General features: G+C 37.9%; 1 protein-coding gene across 4 annotated transcripts in view; it reads left to right on the top strand.

Moving 5' to 3' along the window:
- AGTPBP1 (ATP/GTP binding carboxypeptidase 1) overlaps positions 1-17,054 on the top strand; it is a 160,962-nt gene extending 143,908 nt beyond the window's left edge. For all 4 annotated transcript variants that reach the window (XM_045780977.2, XM_045780979.2, XM_045780980.2 and 1 more), the window contains one exon: positions 16,300-17,054. In XM_045780977.2, coding sequence (XP_045636933.2) covers positions 16,300-16,477 — 178 coding nt within the window. In that variant the 3' untranslated portion in view covers positions 16,478-17,054. The remainder of the gene's footprint in view (positions 1-16,299) is intronic.
- Positions 17,055-19,233: the final 2,179 nt, after the last annotated feature.

Below are 19,233 nucleotides of genomic sequence, written 5' to 3'. Positions count from 1 at the left end.
ATAATTCAGTATTATAATTCTTCATCATAACACCAGACCTTAGCATTTTATAGTTTGATGTATATGGGTAAGAATATGCTCATTTTATAGTATCTTCATGATTTTTCTTGTTAGATATTGACTTGTCATTTGTCAGTTTATTGCTATGCTCTATTACATATATTAGTTTAGGAGTTTTAAGTGTGACAAAACATTAATTAGAACTCTGTTCTTTTTAATATGATAATTGAGACAGTAATCACCTCAGTTCTCTACTGGAAGTAAATATATAAAGATTGTCAGTTGTTCTGACTGATATTTAGAAGCCTTCCTCTAAGTTATTTCATGTATTCTTTTTTTCTCCCAGCTTTATTGAAGTATAATTCACAAATAAAATTGTAAGATTTTGTGATGCTTTGATATATGAATACACTGTAGAAGGATTGGCCCCATTGAGTTAATAACGTATCCATCCATCAGCGCACATGTTTACCGTTGGTTGTGTGTGTGAATGAATATCATTTCAGTTCTGCTCTTCAGATGTCAGTGATACAGTCTAGAATTATCAGCTATAGTCACCATGTTATACATTACTTCCTCACACCTTATTCATCTCAATACTGAAAATTTGTACCCTTTTACCAATCTCTCCTTTTTCCCTTACACCCCAGTCTCCTGGCAACCACTTTTCTACTCTCTGTTTCTCTGAATTCCATTTGTGTTTTTGTTTTTGTTTTGATTCCACATGTAAATGACACCGTGTAGTATCTATCTGTCTTTGTCTTAATTCACTTAGCATAATGCCCTCCAGGTTCATCCATGTAGCAAATGAAAGGATTTCCTTCTCTTTAAAAGCTGAATAGTATTTCATTGTATATCTGTATATTACATTTTCTTTATCCATTCATCCACTGATGGACACTTAGGTTGTTTTGATACTTTGTTATGAATAATACTGCTTTGAAGATGGGAGTGCAGATATTTCTTTAACAGCTAATGATTTTATTTCCTTTGGATATATACCCAGAAGTGGCATTGCTGGATCATATGGCAGTTGTATTTTTAATTTCTTGAGGAACCTTCATACTGTTTTCCATTGTGGCTGTACCCGTCTACATGGCAATCAGCAGCGTACAGTCGAGCACCTTTTCATATTATCTGTTGGCCATTCATATGTCTTCTTTGGAAAAACGTGTATTTAGGTCCTTTTCCCCATTTTTAAAAAATTGGGTTATTTGGGTTTTTTTCCTTCTGAGTTGTGAGTTCTGTGTATGTCTGATATTAACCCCTTATTGGGTATGTGGCTTGCAAATATTTTCTCCCATTCCGTAGGTTGTCTTTTTATTTTGTTGATGGTTTTCTTTGTTGTACAAAAGCTTTTCAGTTCAATGTGGACCTACTTGTTTATTTTAGCTTTTATTGCCTATGCTTTTGGTGTCAAAAAAGAAATTATTGCTGAGCCCAGTGTCAAAAGAGTTTACGTTCTGTGTTTTCTTCCAGGAGTTTTATGGTTTCATATCTTACTTCCTAGTCATTAATCTGTTTTATTTGTATATGGCGTAAGGTAGGGGTCTAGTTTTATTCTTTTGCATTTGTCTATCCAGTTTTCCCAGCACCATTTAATGAAGAGGCTGTCCTTTCCCAATGCATATTCTTGGTTCCTTTGTCAAAAATTAATTGGCCATACATATATGCGGGGGTTTACTTCTGGACTCTCTATTCTGTTCATTGATCTGTGTATCTGTTTTTATGCTGTTTTGATCACTAGAGCTTGATTGTTTGAAATCAGGAAGTGTGATGCCTCCACCTTTGTTCTTTTTCAAGATTGCTTTGGCTATTCAGGGTCTTTTGTAGATTGTTTCTTTGAAAAATGCCATTGACATTTTGATAGGGGTTGCATTGAATCTGTAGATTGCTTTTGGTAGTGTGGGCATTTTAACAGCATTAGTTCTTCTAATTCATGAGCACAGACTATCTTTCTATTTATTTGTGTCTTCAATTTCTTTTATCACTGTCTTACAGTATAGATCTTCCACCTCCTTGGGTAACTTATTCCTGTTTTATTCTTTTTGCTGCTATAGCAAGTGGGGTTGTTTTCTTAACTTCTGTTTTCATAGTTCATTGTTGGTGTATAGAAATGCAACTGTTCTTTGTGTGTTTTGTTTCCTGCATCGTTACTGAAATTGTTCATTATATCTAACATTTTTTAATAAAGTTTTTAGGGTATCTATATATAATATGTTATGTGCACCTAGAGAAAATTTTACTTCTTCCTTTCTGATTTTGATGCCCTTTGTTTATTTTTCTTGCCTAATTGCTCTGGCTAGGATTACCAGTACTAGGTCAAATAAAAGTGGTGAGAATGGGCATTCTTGTGTTGTTTCTGATCTTAGAAGAAAAGCTTTAGCATTTTATCACTGGGTATGATGTTAGCTGTGGGCTTATAATATATCAACTTTATTATGTGGGAGGTGTGTGTCGTCCTCTTTCAGTTTTTATCATGAATGGATGTTGAATTTTGTCAAATATTTTTTCTGCATCTATTGAGATGATTGCATGATTTTTATTCTTTGTTTTATTAATGTGGTGTATCACATTGATTGGTTTGCAAATGTCGAACCATCCTTGCCTCCCAGAGATGAATCCCACTTGATTATGGTATATGTTTGATCTTTTTAACGTATTGTTGAATTGAATTTCCTAATACTTTATTGAGGATTTTTGCATCTAAGTTCATCAGGGATAATAGCCTGTAGTTTTCTTTTTTCTTTTTTTTTTTTTTTGAGTGCCCTTGTCTGGCTTTGGTATCAAGGTAATGCTGGCCTTGTAGAATGAGTTTGGATATGTTCCCTCTTCTTTTGTTATGGGAAGAGTTTGAGAAGGATTGATATTAGTTCTTCTTTAAATATTTTTGTAGAATTTATCAGTGAAGCTATCTGGTCATGGGCTATTCTTTGTTAGGAGATTTTTGACCACTGATTCAGTCTCAGTAATAATTGGTCTGTTCAGGATTTCTATTTATTTCTTCATGATTCAGTCTTGGTAGGTTGTATGTTTTCTAGGAATTTATCCATTTCTTCTAGGTTGTTCTGTTTTTTGGCATATAGTTGTTCATAGTAATCTCTTATGGTCCTTTGTATTTTTTGGTATCAGTTGTAATATGTCCTCTTTCATGTATAATTTTATTTTGAATTCTCTCTTTTTCTTGGAAAGTCTAGCTAACAGTCTTCTGTTTTTTTCAGAAAATCAGCTCTTAGTTTCATTAATCTTTTTTGTCTTTTTAGTCTCTGTTTTATTTATGTCTGCTCTGATCTTTGTTATTTCCTCCCTTTAGTTAACTTTGGGCTTAGTTTGCCTTTTTTTCTTGAGGTGTAGATTTAGGTTGTTTATTTGAGATCTTTCTTTTTTCTTAATGTAGGCGTTTATCACACTAAATTGCCCTATTAAAAGTGCTTTTGCTGCATCCCATAAATTTTGGTTTGTTGTATTTCCATTTTCACTTGTCTCAAGATATGTTTTGATTTTTCTTTGACTCATTGATTGTTCAGGAACATGTTGTGTTTAATCTTCACATATTTGTGAGTTTTCTGGTTTTCTTCTTGTAATTGATTTCTAGGTTTAAACCATTGTGGTTGAAAAAATGCTTGATATGATTTCAGTTGTCTTGTATTTATTAAGATTTATTTTTGTCCTCTCATATGATTTACCTTGGATAATGTTCTGTGTTGTGCTTGAGAAGAATACATTATTTTGCTGCTGTTGGTTGGAATGTTCTGTATATGTCTGTTAGATCCATCTGGTTTAACATGTAGTTCAGTTCTAGTGTTGCCTTATTGATTTTCTGTCTGAATGATCTATCCATGTTGGAAGTGGGTATTTGAAGTCCCCTGCTAGTATTGTATTGCTGTGCATTTCCTTCTTTAGATTTGTCTGTATTTGCTTTATTTAATATGTGCTTTTATGTCAAGTGCATAGGTATTTATAATTATATCCTCTTGATTAATTGACACTTTTCTTATTATATAATGACCTTTTCTTTTCTTTTCCTTTTTTTCCCCCCTGATATAAGTACAGCTGCCCCCTGCTGTCTTTTGGTTTCTATTTGCATTGAATATCTTTTTCCATCATTTCACTTTCAGTCTGTATGTCCTTAAAGCTGAGCTAAATCTCTTACAGGGAGCATAGAGTTGGATGTTACCATTTTTTTTTTCTTAAATCCATTCAGCCACTCTGTTTTGTGATTGAAGAATTTAGTCCATTTACATGTAAAGTAATTATTGATAGGTATAGGCTTACATTGCCATTTTGGTAATTGTTTTCTGGTTGTTTTGTACTGTCTTTGTTCCTTTCTTCCTCTTTTGCTCGCTTCCTTTGTGATTTGATGATTTTCTGTAGTGGTATGCTTTGATTTCTTTATCTTTTGTGTGTCTACTATAGGTTTTTGTGTTGTGGTTACCATGAGGCTTACATAAAACATATTTATGACATCCTATTTTAAGCTGATAATTATTTAACTTCAAATACATACCAAAGCTCCCCCTTCCCCACATTTTGTTTTTGATGACACAGTTTGCATCGTTTTAGGTTATATATCCATTAACAAATTTTTGTAGTTATAGTTATTTTTAATACTTTTTCTCTTAACTTTCATGCTAGATTTGTAAATGATTTGCCCACTACCATTGAAACATTACAGTGTTCCGCATGTAACTCTATCTTCACCTTTACCAATGAGTTTTATACTTTCACTTGTTTTTCTGTTATTAGCATCCTTTCGTTTGAGCTTGAAAAACTCCCTTTAACATTTCTTTTAAGGCCAGTCCTATGGTGATGAACTACTTCAGCTTCTTTTGTCTGGAAAATTCTTTATTATATTTCCTTCAATTCTGAATGACGACTTTGCTGGGTAAAGTATTCCTGGTTGGCAGTGTGTTTCTTTTAGCACTTTGAAAGTATCCTCTCACTCCCTTCTAGCCTGCAAGGTTTCTGCCAAAAAAAATCTGCTAATAGTCTTATGTGGGTTCTCATGTACGTGCCAGGTTGCTTTTCTCTTGCAACTTTAAAGATTTTCCTTGTCTTTAACTTTGACACTTTAATTATAATGTGTCTTGGTGTGGGTCTTTTTGGATTAATCTTTTTGGGTCTTCATAAATCTGGATGTCTGGTGTCTTTTTCTTTCCCCTGGTTAGGGAAATTTTCAGCCATTATTTCTTTGAATAAGCTTCCTGTCCCTTTATCTCTCCTTCTGGGACCTCTATAATGAATATATTGGTTTGTTCATTGACGTTCCATAAGTCTCTTAAGTAATTTTCACTCCTCATTCTTTCTTTTTCTTGTTCCTCTGTATGGATGAATTCTGCCCTTTTGGAATTCATTAATTTTTTTTTCATTTGATCTAGTCTGCTGCTGAACCCTTTATTGAATTTTTCAGTTCAGTTATTGTATTCTTCAGTTCTGTGATTTCTACTCAGCATTTTTTTATATTTTCTGACTCTTTGTTGAAGTTCTCACTTTGTTCATGCATTGCTCCTGACTTTGTTGAAATCTTTATGACAATTATTTTTAACTCTGTTATCAGGTAAATCACTTATCTGCATTCTTTGAGATCTATTTCTAGATAGTTATCTTGTTCTTTTGTTTGAAATATATTTCTCTGTTTCTTCATTTCCCATGGTCACTGCACATTAGATGCAATACCCATCTCTCTCAATCTTAGCAGAATGCTCTCGTGTAGGAGATGAGCCTCATTGATCAGTCTGGCTTGAGCTCCTAGTTGTGTCTCAGACTTTTGTGATTGCCCAAGCCTCTTTCTTTGGTTTTAGTGGCTCCCAGGAGTTGAGGGTGCCAGGTCATAGTAGTATCCCAAAAGGGGAATCATCACTTGGATGCAGGACGATTAGAAGCTGGACCTTCTAGCAGCAGCTAGAAAAGTATATAGTTAAGCCCCTTCCAGGGAAGCACTGGGAGATGGATATTTTTGCCTATTCCCTCTGTGCTAGCCTGAGTAAATAGCTGTAGGAGGTGCCTCTCTGCTGAAGAACTGTTTCTTTGTTACAGTACATGGGACTCGTGAACACAAGTCCTGTTGGGTGCTAGAGCCAGGCTGTCTATAGGTCTGTCTCTTCAGTGGCAGCCACAAAAGCTGAGGTGTCAGATGTGTGTACAAGCTCCTTTCAGGATGATACGGGTAACTTGCTTTGGTTATTGGTGCACCCTGCGGGGAGAAGGCAGGCTGTGTATCTGCTGGCTTCCCCAGTCTCTGAAGAGGATGGCAGGCCACAGTGCCTGTTAAATTAGAAGTCTGGCCCTCAGGCTGCAGCTTTTAAAATATGCAGGTGAAACTTTTTCAGGGGAAGACTGGGAGATGGGCAGTTTTGCCTGCTCCCTCTGTGCTGAACACACACACACACACACACACACACACACACACACGCATACATATGGTTGCACATGCCAGTTAAGACTAGCTTCTTTGTTTATTACAGCCTTGTGGATCCTGTGAGCACAAGTCCTGTTGACAGAGCTAGGTGTTTTTTCTAACCAACCTTTAATTCACCCATGCTTTCTTTAGCTGGGTCTAATCTGATGTGAAATTTATCTTTCTAATTCTTAATTGTAGTTAACTAGGGGGGTTGGGGGGAAAAAACTCCTGCAGGGCATTGGGGGGTGATTTAAAAAAATTTTGAGAAAAGTTACCCTGGGCATAAAGTCCAGTAGCATTCTGGGGCCCAGTTGGACTTAATTTTGAGCAGACTTTCACTTACTCTCCTGACTCCCATTTCTGTCTTTTGGACCTAACTGAATAGCCTTTCTGATAAAAGTCTTTAGAAAGTCATCTTTCCATCTCTCTGAACTAGGGAATAACCTGAGGAAGGTGATCTGAAGGTCTAACTGCTCTTTATAAAATCTTTTAATCAATTATTCTCTTTTCAGTTGCACCCTGATAATCAGTATCACCCATTTCTTAGCTTTCCTCTGACTTTGTAATGCAAATCAGTTTTCCCCATGGCTTCTCCTGTTTAAGTACTTGAGCAAAGTAGAGGTTGGTACTCAGGCCCCGTTCGTTTTTCATCCATCTGCCTTCATCTTCTAACATTCTGCTGATATCTCTTCTTTGCTATTATTTCCTCTTCACTTTTCTTTTTCCTGTGGATTATCCTTTAAAAAAAAAGTTATTCTTTTACAGTCATCTTCGTTGCTCTTGAGATTCATTGTATTTACCAGAAGTTATAGAACTTCCTTTTCAGTGAAGCCTGTGGTTGAAAATTAATCACATTTTATATTCTCAGAGCATTCATTGGAAATTACCATACATAAATCATTTTATCTTTACTTAATTGTATTTGTTGTATAATAAAAATTTCATCTGATATAACACTAAGCCCGCATTATATCTTTCCTCGTGGAGGTGTGTTTCTTTTAGGTCCAAGCTGGGAATATCGGTAGAGCTCATTTAAAAGCCGACATCTATGTAGTATTTTTGTACTTAGCGAAAGTGTTTTTATTTTACCTGCGCCTGAACTATTAAAGAGTCCTCTCAGTGAGTCTCGTTTAAAGGATTTGAGAACTGTTAAAACATTTAACAGTGCTGCTCGTATGGTTGGTGGTGACTACATTCAGGATATTAGGTAAACAGAAGAAGTGTTTGAAGTTCGAGTATATTTAAAACATTATAGGAAAGTTAAGTTGAAAAATGCCAAACTCTATACAGTGTTTTATCATAATAAAAACAGATGCCCATGTTTAAATGAAGCCTAATGACTGTCTCATAATCAGTGTTTTGACCTGTTTTCTTTCTTTTTTTTTTATTGAGATGAAGTTCATACAGCATAAAATCAGTCATTTTAAAGTGAATAATTTAATGGTGTTTAATATGTTCACAATATTGTGCAACTATCAGTCATCTCTGTCTAGTTCCAGAACTTTTTATACCTCCCCCAAAAGACCCTCATACCCATTAAACAGTCATTTCCAGCCCCTGACAACCACTCATCTGCTTTTTGTCTCTGGATTTACCTGTTCTGGATATTTCAAGTAAATGGAATCGGATGGTGTATGACCTTTTATGTCTGGCTTCACTCATTTAGATTTTTTTCAAGGTTCATCTGTGGTGTAGCATGTATCAGTACTTAATTTGTATTTGTGCATACAGCATGGACATTAGAAAATTTGATGAGAAATTGTTCTTAATGCAACTAATGAAATAAATAGGACTTAAGCTGGAGAAAAACCTTTAAAATATGCTTAGCATTTGTTCTATTTTTGTTAATACTTTTTTAAAAATCTAATTTGATGTGTTTTGATAAAGATAGAGAACATTTCTGATAAGGCATAGAGAATGAGTACAGGTCTGTGAATGAGTTAACATCATAATGTTTCTTGGTTAAAGGCTCTGCCTCTTTCGCTAGCATTATCAGGGGGACTGGCTGGAAGTTATTGGTAAGGTACAACAAAGACATCCATTGCTACGGACTGGTAACACTAGAATGCAATATTAGCTTCCGTATTTTCTTTTTTCTTTTTTAAAGATTTTATTTATTTATTTGACAGAAATAGAGACAGCCAGTGAGAGAGGGAACACAAGCAGGGGGAGTGGGAGAGGAAGAAGCAGGCTCATAGCGGAGGAGCCTGATGTGGGGCTCGATCCCATAACGCCGGGACCACGCCCTGAGCCAAAGGCAGACGCTTAACCACTGTGCCACCCAGGCGCCCCAGCTTCTGTATTTTCTGTACTTTCTTCATGTGAAGCTAATATTTATTTGTAAATATGTAGGAACTTTTTCTTCTGAGAAAATTATGTTGTTAAAGAGAAAATTATTTGTGACTCTGTTAATAGATTAGGAATGCAGACTATTCAGGAGGACTGCTACAGGGGTGAATTCAGTGAGGCAAGGTGGGGATTTCCAGCCAGGAAGGAGAGTGGGGGGTTGGTGGATGGAAAATTACTAAGAGGAACCATCACATACATGTAAGGTAGATTCAGGCTAAATGTACTTGATGGAGTTTTTGTTGAAAGCAGGCCAGACTGATGAGATACAGAGAGTGGGGGATTTTGATAAACTGACTCAGCAAGATTCTTACCATAGCTAGACTAAGCAGGCAGAGCCCCTGACTGAGGTCGGAGCCCAAGGTCAGGGCCTAGTTTGAAAGAGGACTCAGAAGAGCCTGACTCAAGTTTGGTTACGGACAGAGTCTGTCCGTATAGATCTTTCGTGGCCACATGTTAATGGCAAGATTTACAGCAATGCAGTCAAGCTTACTGGTATTAATGTGCTTTATTTTAAATGTACAGTTTACCATTTAATCAAGCTGATCCTTAAAAAATCCTTTTTAATGGCTGTAATGCACACGCTTGAGTCCGGTGTGCATTCGTGGGAGTCAGTTATTGCAATCATGTAGAAAGTTCTTACAGCTATAATTAGATTAGAATATCTTCTAGGCAGATAAATCATGCCCTGTAATTAAAGATCTTATTACCCCTTCTAGTCCACTGGAAATCATAGTTGCTCATAACTAAAAGTGAACCATTTGTGTTTTTGTGCTGTCAGTGAAGTACTGTGTTGTACCTACAAATATAGAGGAGATTACAATCATCCAGAAAAATAAGTTGGGGACTTAATATGACACTTCAGGACCCCAGGACAGATTTAATTATAATGAAAGCTTTGAGGCTTTTCATAAGAGAAAGAAATGATCCTTATCATTGAGATCCAGATAAGTATGCAGTTAGTAATTGTTAGTCTCTAAGACAGCTGTCTAAGGAATTTGATGATTGTAGATATTTATTAATATTTATAAGCTATATTCTTAGTAGCCTCTTGGAAGAATGAAGTTATTCCTCTCAGTAAGTGCCTATTTGAGACTTCAAAGTAAGAATATGGTATATCAGAATAAGGAAGAATACACATTCCTTCAAATAGAATTCATTCTATCTTCTGGCAGGCTGTGGAGTAGGCAAGTGGTCCCAGTCTGACAAGGGACTGAGCTAGCTTGAGGTGGGTTTGCAAAACTTGTAAAATTTGTTTGGCCCTGGTTCACGTGTCCCCTCCCAAAGTGGTAGCCCTCCAGACCAGAGGTCACTGTGGAAGGCTAGGGCTTCTCCTTTCCTCAGCACCACAAGACTGCTCCAAATTCTGTTGTTTATTTTCTGGTTTGTTTGCTTTGCTGCTTTCTGCTTTGCTTTTCAGCCTCTTGCACTGTGTATTTTAAGAATTTGTCACATGCCTCCAGGGGAGAACTGCTGGGGTCATATCTCTGCAACTCCCTTCTTTCAGGAAACTTGGCGGCTCTGAACTCCAATTTTTGCCTCCAATCCTTTGAAATTGCTGAGAGCTCTGATGACTTCTCTGCCTTTTAGCAGCTGCCCTTGCCTGGCCTTGGGTTCCTCTGGACTTTGCCCCATGCACCTTTTCTCTTGATTTTACTTTGTATCCTTTCACTGTAATACACGTCATAGCTGTTAATACAACTGTGTGCTGAATCCTTGCTAGCATGTCACTAAACCAAGGGTGGCCCTGGGATCCCAAACACGCATGCCCATTTTGAGTTTCTGTTAAGTTCGATTATTATCTCCGAGATTTTTGTGTTCTATTGAGAATGGTCAGAGACAGATGGTATTGTAGCCCCTTTTCATATGTGTGTAAACTGAGGCCCAGAGATGAATTGACCCATGGTCATCTGTCTGGTAATTAATTCCCAACGAAACCAGGAATTGTGTCCAGATGTGACTTCTCCTGTGCTTTCATTGTATCTTGTATCTTCCAGGTGACTAAGCAAAATTACTAAAAAGGAATGGTTTCAGATTTTGAGGCTGTCCTGCGTTATTGGGAAACTTAACTATTTAGCCTTTTCATTTTGTATAAAGAAATGTTTTTAGATCAACAGTAAAATAGTTGGAGTTTAGTGACTGTTTTTTGAAGGCAGCTTAGTTATATTTGTGGTCCAAAAAGTATCAGTAAATTAACAACTTTCTCCCCCCCCCCCCAGATATCCTGTTAGAAATTCTGTACTCTAACTGTGTGGGTGTGTGCATGTGTAGGAATGTGCAAATGCTTCTGTACACTCCGTGGACAGTTAAGACTGACAAAAATTGTTACTTGTATTTTCTATGGATAATTTTGTTTGCTTTGATATGTACTAGATACAACATCTCTTATGAGCTGGGAGTCAAATTATATAAATAGAACATTCTCTGATATTTAAGCAGATAGAGATTTTTCTTTCGCATGAGCACTGATGCAAGAAAGACATAATCAGCAAGTCACAAATTACTGCTAATTTGGGCAATGGGATATTTTTCTGTGTCTCAATGTCAGAATTTCTCCCCCAGGTTATCCTTATTGTGCTGTCTGAAAACAGGTGGGTTAGTTTCGAAATTGTACACGAGTATGAAGTTTAGGGAGGGTTCTGGATTACAAAAGTAAGGCAGTATTTTTAGTCCTATTGGTGTGGGGGCAGCCCATTACTTGCTCTTTAGGAGCGGATTTTTTTCTTTAACAAGGTAGGTTTTATTAATTTCATAATAGCATTTTATATTTGCACAGCTTAAGAATTTACAAATGCTTTCACACTTACTACTTAATTGGAGCCAAACAACTTGTGAGGTAGTGAGGCTGACACGGTTTATCTCTGCTTTTACTGTTGAGAAAAACCAGCGTTTGGAGAAAGTACGTGACTTGCTGAAGGTCGTGCAGCTGGCTCGTGGAAGAAGTGAGGCACAGACCCAGAGTTTCTGACTCCATGTCCAGTGTTTTGCTTCTTTCATGCTTGTGTAGGTAACAACTGAAGATCTGCCTCCTGGTGTCTCAGATGTCCAGTGAGCTCTCATGGAAGTAGTTGGTCATACATTGAGGGAGATGGTGAATTTCTTAGGTTTAATTTTGGGTATGCCTGTTAGTTTAACGTAGTGTGGTAGCCAGAACACTTTCTGAATCTGAATGAAGCAGAATTTGTTGTTATCTTTAGAAATCAGTTGGAATTTTAAACCTTTTCTGCATCATAATGGCACCATACAGCAGAGAATTTCAACAAATTCATCCTGTGAGAAAGCCATTTGGGTGAAGGTTTTGATATTTGTCCTGAAGCCTCATGAGGAAGATTTGTTTTTGGACTAAAATACGATTCTCTTTTAGAATGAAATGTTTCTTATTGATTAAAATCCAGAAGAGAAGGATGTTAGGGCAAGTATACATAGGCCAGCTGTTGGAGAATGAAGCAAAAACAGGGCAACAGGAGTAAACTTACACGAAGAAAATTAGGGGGACAAGGAAGTTGTGGTAGGAAAAAAGTAATAGTTATAGGATATAATTAAGTGCTGATTAGAGTTTCTTTTTGTGATTGAATTATTACTTGAATCCCTTTCTACCAATGTCAAGGGATTAATTATTTTATAACTCTAGGGAGGGCAAATTACCTTAAAGTCTTTCTCTTACCTGGAGGTTATTGTGAGATATAATGTATATGACAGCCCTTCCTAATGTATATGACAACAATGTAATTTGTACATTGTTCAAAACATATGTTGGAATTATTAATAAAAGTAAAGCTGAATTGCTATGATTGGTCTTGTGCCTTAAGTTTTTTTTTTATGTAAAGTATAATCAGTGGAATGGGTAATACAAAAAATCGATGGTCTCTTTGGCCCTGTGGCTTCTCTTAAAGAGTTCAGCAAATATTTGTTTAGGGCCTACAATGTGTTGTAATATGGGTAAGCTCCTGACCTTAACGTGCTTGTGAGAAGACAGACCCACAAATAGACGGTTTCGCCTGCATGGGAGAAGTGATCCAACAGAATGTGCAGGGTACAGAGGGAACACGGAGACGGGCTTAGCCCAAAGTGGGCTTTCACAGAGGGAGAACCTAAGGATGAGCCTGAGCCGCAGTTTGAAGGAAATATGACTCGGTGGGAGAAGGAAGGTGGGAAGTACGTCCTAGGCAGAGGAAGCAATGTCAGTAAAGGTTTGTGATGTAAAATGTGGGGGCAAGAAGTAGTTCAGAGCTTGACTGGCAGGACTTGCTTGCTGAGAATGTGGTTTTTATGACTCACTGGATGATGTTGGGACGAGGACAAGCAGAGCAGGCTTGCTGGGGAGTCTGGTGAGTTCTATTGCGAACATACATTTGGGGTTTATGTGAGATAGCCATGTGAACCTGTTAGTAAGTGCTTGTGTGCACAGTGGAAGTTCAAGGGTGAAGTCAGAGCTTGAAATTTGGATTTGGAAATGATCAGAATGCAAATTAAAATATGTGAGCTTTCTCAAAGAGGGCTTGCATAAAAGAGCGTGCCAGGAGAGCGATTTTATAAGCACCTATTTTTGAGGCATATGACGGAGGATGAGAGCTCTTGATCAGCAGTGAGGAGGGACAGAGGGCAATGAGGCACACCAGAAGAGAGGAGTGTTGGAATTTGTGCAACAGAGAGACCTAGAAACAATGGACTGGAGAGTGGCCACTGGATACCAGTCAGACGGCTGCTTTCAGTGGAGTGTTGGGGATTGTAATCTTCTATTCCCGCTGTCTCAGGATTCCCGTAGCTCTTTGACCCTAGGCCTACCCACCGCTCTTCCCTGCCCCCACACGCGCAGAGGCTGGCGCTGAGGGCCTCTTGGCCATTGCTGAATGGACTCGCTGCATTTCAGCCAGAGGATACACCTTCATGGAGCTGAGGCTAGGTACGTGACTTTGAGAAGACCTGCAAAAACAGGCATCAAATACTAGGGTCAATGTGGGTTCCGGGAATGGAATTAGAGTGTGAAACCCGTCCGTTCCTAGGTATCATGATGGATGATGCCAGAACATGGATGGAGTCTATGTCACAGTCAACATATGAAGGAGCCAAGTTCAGGAATTGACAGGCTCAAATTATTTTCTGAACATTCCTTATTATGGGATTTCTTTTAAATTTCCGCGAGCTTTGCCTTCCAGGTTGTGCTTCTTAGACTTAAAGTGCTTATCAGTATCTGATCCTAGCATTGTTCCAAGTCTCCTTGATGTCTAGGAGCTTTTTTGGCTTGATCCTGGACATTTTTGTTGCTTCTAAATCATACTTCTTCTGTTTCCTCAACTTACAAGACTATTTTCTAGCCTACAAGACTGGTCTTTTTCTTTAAACCCTTTCTCTTAGTTCATGTTGATTAATGTTCTGGTATTCAGCTGCCCGTGTAGAGCTAGGTCCTTGCTCTGACCTCTGTGTAGTGGCTGGGCTTCCTGCAACCAGTTTACTTTGTGCCAGTCTGTTTTCTTTGGTGGTGGTATTGGGGGACAGAGTGCAGGGGTGGGTTGGAATTCTGCTGTCCTTAGATCTCCTGAACGATGCTTGCCCACCGACCCACCCACCCACTACATGGATTTTGTGCTCTTCCTACCCGTCGGGAGACCCCACGATGCTGCGGGTAACTGCACTGCTCGGGTCATGGTGCCTCCTTGCTATGGAGTGAGCCCCTACAGTCCTGGTTGGTTTCCCCAGGCCCTGTACCAGCAGAGTGCATGGCTTTTGAGCAAATCTGCTCCCTCTCTTGCATTTCTTCTTGTTAGGACTCCAGGAAGGAAGTAAGCAAGTTTCTCCCCTCACTTCTGTCCTTCCCCCTCTTTTGCTTTAGCTGAAGCCTCCATCTATTCCAAGAGTCTGTTCTTTTTTTTTTTTTTTTTTTAATTTATTTATTTGGCACAGAGAGAGAGCCAGCGAGAGAGGGAACACAAGCAGAGGGAGTAGGAGAGGAAGAAGCAGGCTCCCAGCAGAGCAGGGAGCCCGACGTGGGGCTCGATCCCAAGACTCTGGGATCGCTCCCTGAGCTGAAGGCAGACGCCTTAACGACTGAGCCACCCAGACGCCCCTCCAAGAATCTGTTCTAATAGTCCTCCGTGTATGCTGTGATTCACCTGGGACACCCTGAGAATTTGAAACACCGAACTCAAGAAGGAGGAATGAATTATTGTTTTTTAAAAGAAAAAAAGAAAAATGGTCATTTAAAAGGCAAATAATTTTTTCCCCAATCTCATTTTTTTCCTACAGACCTAATAGATTCATGGTAAATATTTTAGTTGCGTAACTGAAAGCTGTGAAATCATTCTTGTGAGTGTTAGATAGATAATAAAGTCTCACACAGTCCTTCAAGCCACTCAGCTGGCTTATTGGGATTCCTCCACCACAGGGCAAGCTCTGAACTTTTTAAGAAGTTTGCTATGTAAGATCAAGGTGGTTTCGCAATATATTTTTAATGAGCAAGATAAAAACAATTCTAGGGAATAAAGATAATTTCAGTGGATGAGTTTTGCTTTCTCTTTTCAGAAAATGAGAACCGTATCATCCATTAACTTGTCTTTCCTGCCTAACCTTGTAGATATCTGAACCGAATTTCATATTCAGTGTAGGACTTCTTTCATTCTAGATGCCTAATGACATTTGCTTCTCTGCTCATTTTAACAGATTATTGTTCCCTTTTTGTTGTCTGATTTTATAGCTTTTAATTGCATCCATGATGGGAAATCCTTTTTGGAAGCAGGTGGGATATAAACATATATCTCTGTGAAACTAAGATAGTTTTGGTCACAAAATGGGGACATGGAAATGTTTCTGTAGTGTTCCTTTGATAACGCTGTGTGTGCACACACGTGCATGTGCTGTGTGTAAAATCTCCCAAATGGGGAGAAATCAGAACACTGTGATTTTTTGAAGAGGAAAGATGGAAAGGTTGTCTTTATCCCAAACAACCTACCTAATGAAATATTCAGAAACACTTAGTGCTTTTAAGCAAATATCGTATTCTGTGTCCCAAGGGCAAGTAATTAATCTGGGTGTGGAACGTTCGCTTGTTTTTCATTTTTATTCTTGACCAATGGAAACTGGGAGGAAGAGCATATGGGCTGTTTTATGGCAAGTAACCATTGTATAGACTTAGAATAAGTGGTTTTAGTGTGTAAATACCACAGTTTCTTATAATGGATGAATTAATAAGATAAATAGAATAAAGCTTATTGAAATGGTGTGTTCCTTTTCAGTGATTAAGATAGAACTTTTAACCCTGCAAATTGATGAAGTCCTTCGACAAAGCAACCTAATAGGGGAGTCTCTTGTTTTTATAGCTATCTAATTGTAGGGTGTACGTTGACAGCCTTGTCATATAACTAATACTTAGCATTTCACCCTTTATGGTCTCAACTGTTATAAATCTCTTAACTTTTTCATTTGGGTAACATTTTTAAAGCTAATGCAAGCTACTTATATTATTTTGAAATCAAAGTTAACCCAGTGTGGTCAATTAACCTTACGTTAGAACCTTGGATCTAATGAAGTCTCGTGTGCTCTCTGTGCTCTGGCCACAGCCCTACCACTTACGTCTTGGATGAAGATGAGCCTCGATTCCTTGAAGAAGTGGATTACAGTGCAGAAAGTAATGACGACCTAGATACTGAATTGGCGGAAAACGCAGGAGATTATGAACCTTCTGCTCAGGAAGAAGTACTTTCTGACTCTGAATTATCAAGAACGTACCTCCCTTAAACTTCTGCCATCTCTTGAAAGTGCAAAAAAGAAAGGAAATACTTTGTTTTTTCTTACACAGGAGGTTTGAGAGAAATGAGTTAATAGCTGACTCAAGAAAGACAAAAAGTAACTTGGGCCTGTTTGGTTTCAAGACAATAAATACGTTATTAATTCATGATACAATTGGCACTTGTTTTATTTTAGAGATTCAGTGCACTTGATATAGCATTGAATGATCAAATACTGGGTTTCCTTTTTTTTAAAAAAAAAACAAAACAAAACCTGAATATCATTGCATGAATTTTTATCTTCTTATGGTTATATCCTGCATCAAATGGATACATTTTGAAGTGTGTGAGAATATAAAATCTGAATCTAGAGTTGTTGAAAATCCCGAGTTGTTGAAAGCAAATACAAATGTACATGGATTTCTCTAGCTGTGACTGTGTAGGGTGGGTAGATGCTGAAGATAAGACTGTGCTTCAGAATCATGGTAACTGTGGACTTGTGACTGAAATAACCCAGAGTTTGCCTTGAAAGCGTTACATTCTCCACTTACCAAATTAAACAAATAAAAGCTATATTAAATGTTGAATTCATTTCGTCATCCTTTTTAACCAGCTCAGATTATTTGGTTTATAGACTCTTTGTGAGAATATTATAAAAATCCAACATCCGAACACATTGATAAAAATTTGTAAAACAAAAAAAAAAGTGCTGAATTTACTCGTGCTAAGTTTTTTATGGTATAGGTATGCCTCTGCCTGTCGTAAAAAATACATTTGAACAACTCTTTTCTCTAACGCTGTGTCTCTTGGGTGCATCTAGAGTGTTTATCGTCATAGTTTGTTCAGCTTGAAAAATGCAGTGAGGATATGATCCAGTGTTCAGTGTATCTGTATATCGAGTGTCTTTAGCATTTCCTGAGTTGTGTGATGCTGTTAGACTTGCTGAAGGGACTCCACCTAGGGCGCGCCGACCCTGGCCTCTGAGTCTAGATGACTGCAGTGACTGTAAGCCCTTTCTTGTAGTGACATCTTTCGGGTTTAAGCTGCCCTGCTGCGGGAATGACTTTGTCATCAAATAGAATAAAACTAGTTCAGCGACCTTGGATAAGTGCCGTACGAGCTAAGTTTCTGTTGTAATAAAACAAATCGAAAAGAGATACCTCATTAACAGATTCTTGTCAGGACTCTAGTGCTTCGGTTTTGGTACATTACCTTTGCTTATTCCTGATTAGAATTTTTTTAATCTTTTTTTTTTTTAAACCTATGGAAAAGAAACGATAAAACATATTTCAGATTTTTCATTTTCCAAACCAGTGATTTTCACTGTATCATTTGAGGCATTTTCTCCATAGTGTAGCTTATTTTTGACGTCCTAGGAGCTATGTTTAAAAACATAGTATGGGGCAATCGATAGAGTTCTTTTTCTCTTAGTAGCCTAGTTCTTATTAATCTTAGAAAATAAAGACTAGATTGTGAGGATTGACAGTCCTCTTAGTGTGTGGTGAGCTAATTTGGGAAAGATCAGGATACTTTAGCAAGGTAAAATATTTATTTAATCTATCTAATAACTCATGAAGTTATTTATTTTTTATTTATATATTTCATATAGAAAATAATTACATATTTAATTATGATTTTTTTCAGAGAGTGGATTATGGAGCCACTATGTCTGTATGTAAATTTTTCTTGATTCTTATAAAACTAGAAATTAAAACACAAGGTATCCATGTATGAGAAACAATTACAGTTACTATAGTTAGTAGAGAGAAACAAATACAGTTACTACAACTACAGTTGGCAGTGTAAATCCCTTATTGTGTACTATTACAATATTTCATATTGATGACGTACATCTTTTAGTGTAGGTTACAACCCTGAATATGCCTTTTATTAAATCATTGTTCACAAGGTTGAAGAGAAAGTCTTTCATAATTAGGGAATGATTTTTTTCTTTAATAAATAGCTTTGGAAAAATAAGAATTTAAAATCCTAACTTTCTGAATTAGTGAGTAAAGATAAATGTCATTGGCTATTAGTAGCTAAAATTACCCAAAATTTTATCTCTGTGGCTATTTCTTTTGAGGATTTTCAAAGAATGATTGAGATGCCTTCAGTGCCATAACCCTGAGAAAGTAATGTGTAGTTGACAAGCTGAGTCTAAGGGTAGAGCTTGGACTGATTGAATTTGCCTTGTTTGGAACTGCGGATTTCTGAAGTGTGGTTTTGGTCTGATCCAGTGGTTCTCGTACTGTGTTGTGTACATCAGAGTCGCCTGGAGGACTTGCTTCTCAAATCAGAGATTGCTGATAGGATGTGGCTCTGGGTGGGGCCCCGATGTGCATTTCTTAAAAATTCTCAGGTGGTGGTGCTGCAGGAACCACGCTAGGAGAACCACCGTCTGATCTGATGCGCTCTTTCAGCCTCCAGTTTCCTAGGAGTCACAGGACCTGTACACTGGAAATCAGCACCAGGGATGGTTTAGATCAAACTCAGGTGTGGAATCAAGACAGTAGACACTCAGAGATCAAGTGAGGTCACCGGGGCACTCGGGGCAGAGCCAGGGTTTCAGCCCAGGACTGTAGACGACTAGCCTCGTGTTCTTGCCACAAAAGGAGATGCCGGCCGTCCTTGGCCTTTCCCCAAAGAGTAAGGAATGTGAAAAGCTTAGGGTCTCTCTTGAGTTTGTGAAATTTATTCAGGCAAGGCAGAATGCAAAAACCTGTGGTTCACATCGGCTTTTTCTTTATTGCAGTCATACTGTTGTTT

The sequence above is a fragment of the Ursus americanus genome, chromosome 34 (genome assembly GCF_024610735.1).
Source record: "Ursus americanus isolate L20-20 chromosome 34, mUrsAme1.1.p, whole genome shotgun sequence".
NCBI classification, from domain to species: Eukaryota; Metazoa; Chordata; class Mammalia; order Carnivora; family Ursidae; genus Ursus; species Ursus americanus.
This window is presented reverse-complemented; position numbering and strand designations above follow the sequence as displayed.